Source organism: Rhamphochromis longiceps, linkage group LG7 (assembly GCF_057381845.1).
Source record: "Rhamphochromis longiceps isolate RC_006_pf linkage group LG7, R_longiceps_female_GT1.1, whole genome shotgun sequence".
NCBI classification, from domain to species: Eukaryota; Metazoa; Chordata; class Actinopteri; order Cichliformes; family Cichlidae; genus Rhamphochromis; species Rhamphochromis longiceps.
The window spans coordinates 63,832,027-63,844,976 of NC_140563.1; the positions used below are offsets into that span (position 1 = coordinate 63,832,027).

Sequence of the window (12,950 nt, forward strand, 5' to 3'; positions counted from 1 at the left end):
GTGTCACTCTGCAGTCTGTCAACAAGAAACGAAACTTAAACTTAAGCATGCCGCTGCACAGCATCCGGAAAGGAAACAATAACACGAGTCAGCTGATCTGTTAAAGTAACGAAACGAAAGTAAAACTGATAAGAGATAATCATAATAACAATAACAAGGAGAGGTCAATTGTGTAGCTTTTCATTTGGTTTCGTTTCACACGCAGGAAGTGGACAAAAATGCATGTTTGTATTGTACAATGTGGGAAATGTTGATACTGCGTTTAGCTGGTATCAACTTTTTATGTAACAAACCTTAAAAAAAGAGAAAAAACCAACTACTGTATAAATTTAAAGGCTTGGCAAAAATCATGAAGGAGAGGTTTCTAAAAATAACATGATTTATTGATGCATGCAATTGAGATAGAGGTATTTGGCTCATACACTTCAATGGCCCGTCTTGGCATAACAGAACCCCAGATGTGATGGGCATTAGAGCAGGATCCCCCGGAGTCTGGACACTGGTGGTGGAGATAAGGACGGAGGCTTGAATGGAGCCTGAGTAATGATAGGCGGTGATGGGGAGTGGGTGGGTTGCACGAAGGCGTCTGCAAAGGAGAATGACAGATGCGAACTAAGACTTAAAGTGCTTCGTGTGACCTGAGACACGAAGAAGATGATTGGACAGGACCAGTGATGTCATAAACAGGTTGACAGCGTGAACAAGTGGAAGTGACGTGAAGAACAGACTGGGAGCAGACAGACATCATAGATCTACCTTACTGAACTTATGTATAAGCTTCATAACAGTTTCAGTCCACCTTCAATGCTCCTGACTTTGCTTCCCTGGCCTCTCCTATGCTAAAAAAATTAATTCATTAAAAATATATATATTAACACTAGTACTACTACTACTAATAATAATAATAAATAACAATAACAGCAGTTACTGTTAAGCTTTGCCTGGCAGTGTGCAATATATCAAATATGCCTGGAAAAAATATATACTGTATATTTCATGTATAATATATATCTTGGCTCTGTATGATGTTGCTGAGAGCAGATATTCCCAATATGATCATCTTAGACCTGCAGCTGTATCAATGAGCTTGGAGCTCCATCCACTTACTGTTTAAATCGTTTGTGGAGGCAGCATCCACAAACTCGGCTTAAAGCCAAAGGATTGTATTTTGAACTCTGAGACTTCCACAGAGTCCAGCATTAACAATTTGGAATTGGAAATGAGCAAAGTGCATCGAATTTCAGTTTTAATTTATTCTAAGCAAAGCTTTAATAAAATTTAATCCACATCTGAAAAACTGAACAGTGAAAGTTTTGTTCAGAACGAAGATTAATTCTTTTATGGTGTAAATACTTTTCATAGAATTTTGATATTTAATAAATATCACACATGTCTACAATGACAACATTGCATAGGCTCAATATGATTTACTGAATGCAGTTATTTTGAATATTATTTGGATATTTGAATATTTTATGAGATGTAACAATAAGGAACACTTCCTCCAAACTATATAAAAGCATGTATCACATTTTTATTTTTAGTAGGTGGGATTTCTTTGGTATACATACATTCCATCTACATCACAATCAGCAGCAGTACAACTAACTACAAATGCTACTCTTTGGTCAGCAATTCACAGAGTGCAGCATTACAATGTTATGTCTTCTGTTCAGTACAGTAAAAAAAATGGCATTTATTGTTGCCAAGTCATCATCATAAATTTTTTATGTTCCAGAAACTAAACTAACAGGCAGAACACACAGCGCGAGAATGGATGAGATCATGACGCTGCACAGAGGGAGACACAAACAATATATACACACCCAAGAGGGAGTCAGGGCAAAGATCTCAACCTCAGACTATTAAATAAATCCAAACCAAAAGTCCAAAACGCTGGGTAGAAGACGCAGAATCATGACAGTAACGGTAAGTATGTTTCAGTAACTGCAAACGCTAGACTTGATCAACAATTACTTTTTACTGTTCAATACAGTAAAAAACTGGCGTATAATACTGATCACTTATGGATCCTCTTATTGTTGCTCAGGGCCTCTGTGAGTTTGGTTTGCATGATCTCCTTAGCTGAGTATAATGGTAGCTCCAAGGTCGAGAAGCATGTGTGTGTCTGAGGATAGTACTGGTCATAGGAGAGGTCCTTGATATCTATAACTTTGACTTGCATCTTGATTTTGTCCATACCGAGAATAGGCACCCGGTCAAATCCTGTCACAAACCCTAGAAGAGGAAAAAAGCAGAAATCGATGAATGTCGTGGAAAAAGTGGAAGTCACTGAGTTTTATTTTGTGCATAACATTATGGCCTGATAGCCCTCTGAAGTCACACTGTCAGTTCATTCATGACTGCTCATCCACCTCAGCAGTTCATCAAATGCTTTTTCCTACTAAAGACCAGATACCAAATGCACAAATTAGGAAATGTAAAAACATTCTGGAAACAAATGAACTCAGCTCATAAAACACGAATATTTTACTTTATTAAATCCTTGCAATTTGTGGCTTTACAAGATTAGCACTCATTGTTTTATATGATCAACTCAAATACTTACAAAGGAAAGCTTTCTTCTGGTTCTCAGTCAGTTCATCAAAAACCTCCCAAAACATCTGTATGGTGGGATGGTCTGCGCTGTATTCACCTTCATAATGTGTGTTCTAATCGTAGTGAAAGAGGCTGTTAGATATACTAAAGATAATTTAAACTATAATAGAACTGCAGACAAATTACAGCAGTTTACCTGTTTCAGCTTTTCCCAGTCACTGAAGTCTTTGCCCACCATCACTTCTTGCAGCTCCTTTGGCCTGAAGAGTTTCACCAAATCCCGCTCACACACCAGGAAGAAGCCTCTCTTGAACTCCTGAAACACATTCTCCACTGATGTGTTGAAGGCATGATTCACGTAGGCATCCACAAACTCCTTCCTGTTTGGCAGATAAAAGCAGTGATTAAAAGAAACACATCCACACTTTGGTCAAATCATGAACTGTTCTGTTCCATTTTGTTTAAAGAGTGGTCGCTTTATATCTCTGCCATGGACATTTCCCATTAATTACTTGCCAATAAACATGCAAACTTGTGGTGTATCTCAAGGATATCAGGGCTCTAGACTAACTTGTTGCCATGGGCACACCGGCACAAAAGTTAGGCGCACTCAAATTTTTCAACCGCCATCGCTTAACACATGTGCATCTTTTTGGGGGGGAAATTGCAGTCCATACATATAATATTCATTTCTAAATTATTAACTTACAATCTTGTGCTTAAAGTGCTTTGTCAATATTGTAGAAAATGTTAAATGTAATCATTATCTCGGCCTCCTCTGACGACCTGTTTGCTGTTGCATGCTGCTGAAAGGCAGTGGGGAGAGGGGACACTTGGGCATTTATCGCAGCATATAATGTGTTTTCTGGATACACTGTGCTTTTTCAGCATTCAAAGATTGGTGGCACCGTGTCAGAGCACTGGCTATGAATTTCAGACGGATCAGGCCTTAACTTAACAAAAAAGTTATCAATAGTTCTTTTCATCTTTTCTTATTACAGCTACATCCACTTCTGTCGGGCCTAGGCTGCTCACTAGGGCTGGGTATCATCACTGATTTCTATAATCCATTCGATTCCAGTTCTCAAAGTCCTGATTCGGTTCAATTTAGCCTCAGACAGTCAGAAATATTATAATTCTGATCATTTATCAGTACTGATACATGTGAAACTTCATTAGAATTGTGAACATCACAGCAGATGCCTTTGTGTCAAAGTAACTGAGAATAAAACACCGAAAAACATGAAGGAAATTTTTCTGGCCTGGCTTTTTATATCAGATAACTTTAAAAACATTCTGCAACATTCTGTAATTTTGCATAATTTTAAAAAGTTTACATTTCTTCAGTATTGAACAACAGAAAAAACAAAAGGCTTTCTTGTCCGAGGTCATTTAAGTGAAAAAAAGAAAAAGAAAAGAAAAAGACAGCAGCCACAGCGCTGTAAACAACGGTAGACTGGTGGGTAATAAGCGAATGAATAATACAGAAAACAGAGATTTGAGACGGGAAACTGTTCTTGAAGTACAGAGAGAGATAGAGAGAGAGCTAGCTGTGCATGGAGTGTGATTTTAATAGTCGTGGAAGCAAAACAGCAAAATTCATGACAACATTGATCAAATGTGAAGCGCAGTTTGCTGCTTCTTTTGCTGCTGGCTCGGCGAATTTTGGTTGGATAGACAAAACCTGCAGCTCAGAATCAGCGCAAAAAGACATAAACACAGAGCGGACCGGATGCATCAGGATCGCTAAGCTCCGACAGCGTGACCGTCTACGGGCCGTTGGGTGAGAAAGCCGAGAAAGACAAAGCTGATTCTGATGCGTCGGGTCCGTTCTGTGTTTACGTCTTTGTGTGGAATCCGTGTACCTGCTCTCATTTGCTGTGTGGTAGTTGTTGAAATAGTTTTGTGAGCTTTAATCTGAGAATCTGGCGTTTCTGGCAAAACACAGTTATATTTAAAAGTCAATTCAGGATTTAATGAATCGATATCGCTTTATTCAAACTACTCACCTCCCACTTCCACCTGCACTTTCAACTGGACCAAGGCCAATCAGAGAGGTCCCGACCCCTGACTATCTCTGATTGGTTTAGTGACCACATGGACAGTTGCAGAGATTTTTTTTTTTTTTTGGTTACCTGAACAGTGCGACCAAATATTTTTTTAGGCGCACCACTGAAAAATTTGCTCGCATTTGCGACCAAATTGGTCGCACTCTAGAGCCCTGGATATACACCGAGTCTTGGTACTTTTTCTAATTAAATGCTTCTGCTTGGTCACAAAACAGTTTAATGTATGTTTCTTTGCAGATGACATCCAGTTATAGCTTTCTGTCAGCTCCATTGTCACTGTCACTGTTGGTAGAGTCGTTAGATATTATGTGATGGCTTGTTATTATCTCTAGCTTCTCTTTGGCAGGACAATACTATATTTGGTTTTAAAACGCATGTTATGAAAAAATGCTGCCATTGTCCTCACTTATTTTGACTTGTCACCAACTTTTCAGGACCTTCAGGATCAAGGTCAATGTCCTTTCCATCCCAGTTGATCTGTTGGGGAAAAATAGATATTATTGATTAAAGAAGCGAGTTGATATCAAAGCCGTTTTTGACTTAAAGTTGTGTTAAACACCTACCGAAAAATACATGTCCAGGTTTTCCAAGTCATCATCTTTGTAGTCCTCCAGGATGTACTGCAGACTCCTTTAAACACAAAATACTTTGAGATGATTTGTGGAACCAACCAGCACCTAACACTACAAATATTTGCGCAATACAGCAAATACAAGGGAACTTTCTGCCTTACTCTCCAACACTTGTGTTGAATTCTATCAAATCCTCCAGTGAAGGCCTTACACCGAGCAGCTTCTTGAACAGCACCAGTGGGAAGGGTAAGTAGATGATGCACTGGTTGTACAAGGCCAATCCACACAGAACTCCGAACAGGAAGAAACGCTGGTCTTCCTGAGTTGCCTGATGCTGACAGTAGAGACATTTGAAATTGTTTTCTTGAATTAAGGAATAATAAATCAGCAATCACAATTGTTAAATAGTTTTTGAAGTCAGTTTCGGTCTATTTAAATTATATTTTTAGTAACTTAGTAACTCTTACTTTTGAGGAGAACCATGCCAGTGTTTCAGAGTCATTGAACATGAACATCCCAGATTCAGCTGAGATCAAGTCATGAAAGACTTCATAAAAAAAGTCTTTCCTGTAGACGTCATCGATCATTTCATCAAACAAGACCTACAAGACAAAATTATAAAAAGTAAACAAAATTTGTTGTATGCCAAAATATTGTTTATGTAACAATGTGTACACAACAATGCAAACATTTTGAGTTGGCTTGTGCCTTGTTGTTTTTACCCTAAGTGGCTTCTTGTAGTCTGTGTCACAAGCATCCGCCAGTTGTTCAAAGGTGTCTTCCAAAATGGTTGCTCGCCTCAGGTCCAGTAAAAATACATCTTCATCGTAATCATCAAAAATACCCCAGTAGTCAGAGAAATTATCCAAGTAGTAACTCATCTGCATTGAATGGGAAAAAAAGTTCAAGATTCAACATGTTTTTGTTTTGCCTACCTGATTACTTACTTTAAAGTGTATTTTAAACAGAGTATTGTATCACACCAAATTCATATAAGGATGTCATTTACCAGCTTGGTGTATTCAGAATAAGAGTCAAAAACCAATTTTTTTGATTGCAGGTCCATCACAATTGGGAAGTCACAAAGGAGAAGTGGCTCAGCTTTGGCATTCTAAACACAGAAAAGAAAACATACAGTTCTTTTGAGTTTAATAATGCAATTGTTAGCAATGCAGACATTTTCAGTTGGAACCACTCATTTTTTATGATATGTTACATGCTGTAATGTGATTGTCATGATTTGGCTGTGCAGCAGGCAGGAAAGGACCCAAATGCAGACTCACGGAGGCGAAAGTAGACTCAGACACAGCTTTTTTTGCTAAATGGCAAAACAACACAAAACTAGACTGGAAAATTATATAAACCGGGCACACGGGGACACGCACAACCATGAGGGACATAAATACACAGGAGGATAACGAGAGAAGTAAGAACACACGGGGAATACAGCTGACACGAATGAACCTGACGCCACAGGGGAAGCACAACTAGACACACAGAACATGGAAATACGAGACTTTCACAATAAAACAGGAAATGTAGAAACATCACACAGGAGCCGACAGGAGGGAGCATGAGAGGGAGAGAGAGAGAGGAGACGAGAGAGACAAGACACAAAGGGCGACACAATATCCAAACATGACATGGTGACTGGGAGGACACAACACTCAGAGAAACGAGAAGGTCTAGGGAGACAGATAAACACAATAGATGGAGAAAATATGGAATGACACACAAGGATGGGAACACAGGCACAGAAGAGGGAAATAAGGCACAAAGACTAACACACATAAACACATACTGAACAAAAGCTAACAGAATAAACTCAGGGAACCATAACACAAAATGTCATAAAAACAGAAGAAACTCAGAATGCTGGGACCCAGAACCATGACAGTGACGGTAAATATAATGTCAGGCTGCATAATGGGATGTTAATATGAACAGATGGTGAAGAGTCAATGAATGATCGCACCCAAGGCAAATGACAAAAGAAAAAAAGAGAAAACAGCCATCACAAAAGCAGACCCAAACACATGACAGACACATCGCTTTAGCCTAAAACAGAAACAAAAGGCAGGGTTTTGTTTTGTTTACCCCGTTTTCTGAACGTAAATGCCACTGGTCCAGATCCTCATTAAGAAATGCTTCATCCAACAATAAATAAAAACTGCTCTCCGGTATCCTTCGAGATTCCGCAACCCTGCTGTTGGCCTTTAAAAGAAAAATTTTACTTACAATTTATTTTTGTTTTCAGGTTAAAAAAAGAGGCATTAAGGCTTAAGAAGGAGTAAAATGACTGGTTTAAGATAATAACACTGACGTTGTACATGTATTTGAGGACTAGCAGCAGATTTCTGACCCCGGAGTTGCGGGGAACAGGCACAAAGGACAGGATTTCTGAGAGTGCCTGCTTCCACACGTTAATGTGTCGAATCATGGTGGAGTGCGACAGAGAGGACCACCAGTCGCCTGAAGAAAACAATAACGTTAGCAAAAGTAAAAACAGCAGATAGAAGGGCTTTAAAATTTCCATGTATAATAGCGGTGGTGGGTATAGGCAACATACCTATAATCTGGAGGCTTTCATTCGACAACCTTGTTACTGCATTGGCTACCGCCACAGCGAGCTTTATTCTCTGTTGCCGTGTGTGTTTCAGGACTGTGTGCAGAAGCTCAATGAGAAGAAGGTAGATTCTCAACCCCTCCACTCCCAGTGGTTTCTGATCGAGGGAAGGAAGCAGGCGTAGCACTGCAGCCTCGATCTGTTAGTTTGGCAAGGATTGCAAGGATCACTCAGCAGCAGGTAGATCAAAGGTGGACTGTTTTTGTGCAGGGTGGCGTTCAGAGGAAAAATGTTCGGATTATTTAGGTATCTTATAAAAACCAGGATTCTTACCTTGTCACTTAGAGTGTATCCAGTTACTATTAGCAAATATCCCCTAAATGAGTCATATGCAAGTGTTTTTTTAAAGGCAACTGTGCCTGTTCAATATGTGGCCACAGATAACAAGTACATTACAATAATATATACAATATATGAAATGATAATCATGTGTCTGCTTGATTAAGCTATATCAGGTTTTAGACTGTCTCAGTGATACAAATGGGTAGAAACTAGAAGACAGTCTAGACTGAGGCTTTGTTTTAGAGTTATAATTACATGTGAGTGTCTGAGATAGTCTGAGTTTTGTACATACTGCAACAGTCAAAATAACAATTGAAATACTCCCCTCCCCCCCTCCAAGTATAAAAAGGATCAAATGAATGATTGTCAACATAGACATAAAAACAAGGAGTCATGAGTCTTGACATTTCTCAAATTATTGGAAAGATTATTTATAAAAACAAAAACAGAGCCTTTTCCTACAGATTACATGTATTCTAGTAACATACCTCTGCAAGAACATTGTCTTTCTTTGCCAAATTTTTGAAAGCATGCCGTGCATGTTTCATGTTCAAACCGGGGTACTTTGGTGAAGTTTGGAAATGTTTATCACCGCTAAGAACACAAAGAAAAAAGTCCACATTAAAGCGTTTCTTCTTCTGCATCAGCAAATATATATAGCAGCTAAAACATTACCGCGATCACCCAGTTAAGTTAAGAGCATGTTCACATTTGCTAATTAATTAACTTTTAACACGGATAGGAATGTCATTAGTTTGGCTGCTATTTTGACATCAACCAATGTACCAGACAAACCCACACTGTGTCCTCTTATTCATGCTAATAAGAATCATCGATATCATTACAAATTAGCACAGAATAGCCATAAATGGCAGCGCTAAATTTCTCAAGCCAAAACATATTAGACCTACCACCGACAACCTGCCATGACATGGACATTAACTCTGTATTTACCTTTTTTCAAGGAAACTTTTATTCAGATAGGATGCAGAGGAAAATGCCTCCATGATTTCCCTGTGAAGATTTAATGTTTTCATTCAATTGCAGAAAAAAAAACTTGCTTTCAAACGAATAATTTGAGTCACAAAAGCCATAAATCACCAGGCAAACCAACAAGCTGTGACTGCCAGTGCATCATACTTACTGTTTAATCTTTTTCCATGACTTTAAATCACATTCAGAGATCCATTTGTCAACCATGTTATCAAGACAGTGTTGTGATGCTATGTCACAGTCTGTGATTGAACCCTCGTCAATGTCCTGTGAAGGAAAGCAGTGACTGTTTACATATTCACACATATTCGCACCTCCTCCCATCACTTAATGTGTTAGTGTCAGTACCTCATCAGACCAGCATGTTGCAAATGAACAGTTTTCTCCTGCGAAGATGTTTCTGATTTTGGGCCCATTGGTGCCTTAAATGATAAGTAAACACGTCACTTCTTTCATAGATAAATTAATTGCATCCTCAATTTGTTTATTATCAGAGGTGTAGTTACCCTGTGGCAGTCGAACAGGCAGCGGCACAGATGGATTACTCTCCTCTCGATGTCCCAGCTGCCCTTGATCCTCACAACCAAAGGAGTAGACCCTCTTGGATTCAGTCAGCACTAAAGTGTGATTCCTGTGTAGATGATAATATACAAAATATTTAGACCTCAAACCCACACATACACTTTACTAACTGCTTTACTTTAAGCATTTTTATTTAAGATGCTTGATGTTGTCTCTGATATCTGTTAGTCTCTTCAGTGATAATATAATAACTTAAGGTGTTTTTACATTAACATGCTCATGTAACTGTATAACCAGTGATCTTTAAATTAATCTATTAAATTTTTTTAAACTCTATATAAAAAATGTATTCTAAAAGAATTGTGATACATTTAAAATGTATAATTGCTTCACATATAATTGCTCCTTTGTCCCACACGCCATCAAACTCTTTAACTCCTCTCTGGAGGGGAGAGGGAGGGGAAACAGGAGGACAAAGGAGGGGGGAACAACTAAGCTGTAGTGCCTCTTCACCTCACTGTACAATACCTTGTGCAATACTTTTTGTAAATAGTCAATGGTGCAATAGACCTCAATACTTGAAATGTGCAATTCACTTGTATTTTTATTTTTATTCCTATTTATTCTATTTATCCCCTTCGTATATTTTATTTATATTTGTCTCTGTATTGTGTGTGTGTGTGTGTGTGTGTGTGTGTGTGTGTGTGTGTGTGTGTGTGTGTGTGTGTGTGTGTGTGTGTGTGTGTGTGTGTGTGTGTGTGTGTGTATATATATCATTCTGTAACTCTGTAACTTCTGTCGGTGCTGTGCTTTTTGGAAATCGAATTTCCCAGAGGAACCCACCCGAGGGATTAATAAAGTTCTATCTTATCTTATCTTACATGGATGTGAAAGCTGAGAAAAATAAACAAAGAAACATTCCTTGTTAAAGCTGAAAAAAATTAGATCATGAATTAAACAGTATGTGTGTTGTACCTTCCACATGTAATCTTGGTGACCTTTGTCCCCCAGAGCTCCGCAACAAGTCGAGGACGCAGTTCGTTGCGTAGTGAGTTGTGACCGAGCTGTCCGTGTTGACCGGAGCCAAATGTAAACACTGCCCCATGCTGAGGAGCCAAACACACAACCACAGTGTAAAGTCCCACAGCCATTTACTTTTACATGACAACTATTTTAATATGTTTGCAAAAAATAAAGAATTAAGTTGCTTTTAAAATTTGTGTCCCAGTGGTAAGTACAGCATCAAAATCAAACTCCACAGAGCTTTTCATTCTCTTTCAGCTTTCTTTTTTCATGTTTAGAACTTGTAACTTCTATAGGAAGATGTTTTTGAGACAACATTCAAAATCCTTTTTTTTTGCATTCCTTGAATAATTTCATTTTTTTTGTTTAAATCCACACTCTTTACAATAATATATTAGTAAGAAAGGAGAGCATCAAAATGCTCCAGTTGTCTAACCTTTGTCAAAATGGCCGTGTGGTCCTGTCCACAGGAAATGCGCTGAGCTTTCTTCATATTCAAACACTGAACAGGAGCTGGTGTGTGTCTGTCTATAAGGAAAAGGATTGTCAGTGTTATTATGTTACCAGATTATAATGCTCATTAACATACAATAAAGTTAGGACATTTATTGTAAAGCCACAGTACCTTTTGTGTCTCCCAGCCCGAGCTGTCCACAGTCATTTCTCCCCCAGCTGAAAACACCTCCAGAGACAGAGAGGGCGAAACTCTGGTCTCCTCCTGCAGCGACCTGGATCAGGGGGATCGCTGACAGTGATGGCACATGTTGAGGTGATCTGCAGACAGACTTTCTCGTACCCAGACCCAGCTGGCCCCTGCAGTCCTGACCCCACGTATACAGCTGACCATCTGTGGGAGAATCAGCTTGTCTCTGTGAAACACTCTCACTCCTGATATCTTCAACTTTTACTCAGAGTTTATGTTTAATGTCATGACATAGACCCTGTGTGGACAATTAGTAAGGCAACCAAACGTGTTTCGTATAAATGTAAGTTGGATGGACTGACTCTGTCTAAATTATTTGAGTTTTTCATTTACATTTGTAGCAGTTTATTGCAGAACTGTACTGTACCTTTGGTCAGTGCAACCGAGTGCTGACTCCCACAAGCAACCTGAGAAACCTGTTTGTTAGAAAAAGCTTCCAGTGGGCTGAAAGAGAAGGAACAGGAAACAGAAGAAAAATCCAAATAAACAGGCTACACACTGCGGGGTTAAAGGCCTAATCATAACAGCCATAATAAATCATTTTGCACATTTCTATTGCCAGTCTATGGAACATACTTTTTTTCTTAACGTGGTACTAATACTCCTTCTCATAGGACCAATAAAAACAACAACAACAACAATAATAATAAATGTTTGCAGATCTGTATCTGTTACCTGGGAGTGAAAGGTGGGTGTCTGGTGTCCACACAGAGAACTTTGCCGCTCACAGACAGCAGTGCGACCACATCATCGCCACAACTCACAGCCTCTATCTTCTCTTTGTGTTTCACAAACTCTGCAGATTCACAAGCCACAAACACAGCAGGTGTGAGTGGACACAGTTCGGTTAAATGTAGAGAGTGAACTTGTTAGTGACACCGATACTCACTCTGCCTGCCTCTCGCTCTTCTCCCATCCTCGCTCTCGTTTGTGCGGATAATGAACGCGTTTCCATTACTTTTAACGAAAGCCAGCACGTTTCGACCTGCCGACAGATCCGCGATGTGATGGCTGATGTTTAAGTAATGAACTCCATCATCAGTGGTCGTGCTGTCGGTACCGGAGCCGTCTTTCACGTAAAACCCGCGCTGACAGTCCTCTCCCCAGGAAAACATGTTGTCGTGTGTTTAGGGGCAACAGCTGATCCTCACTGTGTCACTCTGCAGTCTGTCAACAAGAAACGAAACTTAAACTTAAGCATGCCGCTGCACAGCATGAGGCAACAAAATCACAACAGTCGGGAACACGATAGTGAAACTGATAACAGATAATCATATGAGACAACAAACACCAGCGCAAGACGATTGCGCTGTTTTTCAGATCCATGAGTAATATTGATGGTATTAATGTGGCAACGGTAATGTTTATAGCTTTTATCCCCAATGTTCCATTCCATTCAATTCAATTTTACTTTTTGTAGGGCAAAATTACAACAGCAGTCAACTCAAGTTCCCTTTTGAATGACAGCAGGAGAGAAAATGGAGAGAACCCCCCAAATAGACCAACAACGCTGAGACAGAGGAAAAAAACTATGGCGGAGAGCTGACATTTCATTATCACCAATGATTAAATACTTGGATTACCACAATATGATGTAAGCT

General features: G+C 39.3%; 1 protein-coding gene across 1 annotated transcript; it reads right to left on the reverse strand.

The window, feature by feature from the left end:
* Window positions 1-1,524: 1,524 nt before the first annotated feature.
* On the reverse strand, window positions 1,525-12,502 carry LOC146666671 (putative E3 ubiquitin-protein ligase HERC3). Its single transcript, XM_085414794.1, has 23 exons — window positions 12,239-12,502; window positions 12,025-12,145; window positions 11,717-11,793; window positions 11,272-11,493; window positions 11,083-11,174; window positions 10,599-10,729; window positions 9,608-9,732; window positions 9,450-9,523; window positions 9,253-9,368; window positions 9,063-9,122; window positions 8,597-8,702; window positions 7,770-7,965; window positions 7,524-7,672; window positions 7,298-7,414; window positions 6,210-6,311; window positions 5,923-6,081; window positions 5,668-5,802; window positions 5,362-5,534; window positions 5,192-5,258; window positions 5,035-5,105; window positions 2,756-2,939; window positions 2,570-2,672; window positions 1,525-2,238 (listed from the first exon to the last, which is right to left on the reverse strand). Exons 1-23 carry the CDS (start codon window positions 12,462-12,464, stop codon window positions 2,021-2,023), a joined length of 3,024 nt encoding a protein of 1,007 aa, XP_085270920.1. The 5' UTR covers window positions 12,465-12,502; the 3' UTR covers window positions 1,525-2,020.
* Between the last annotated feature and the right edge of the window lie 448 nt (window positions 12,503-12,950).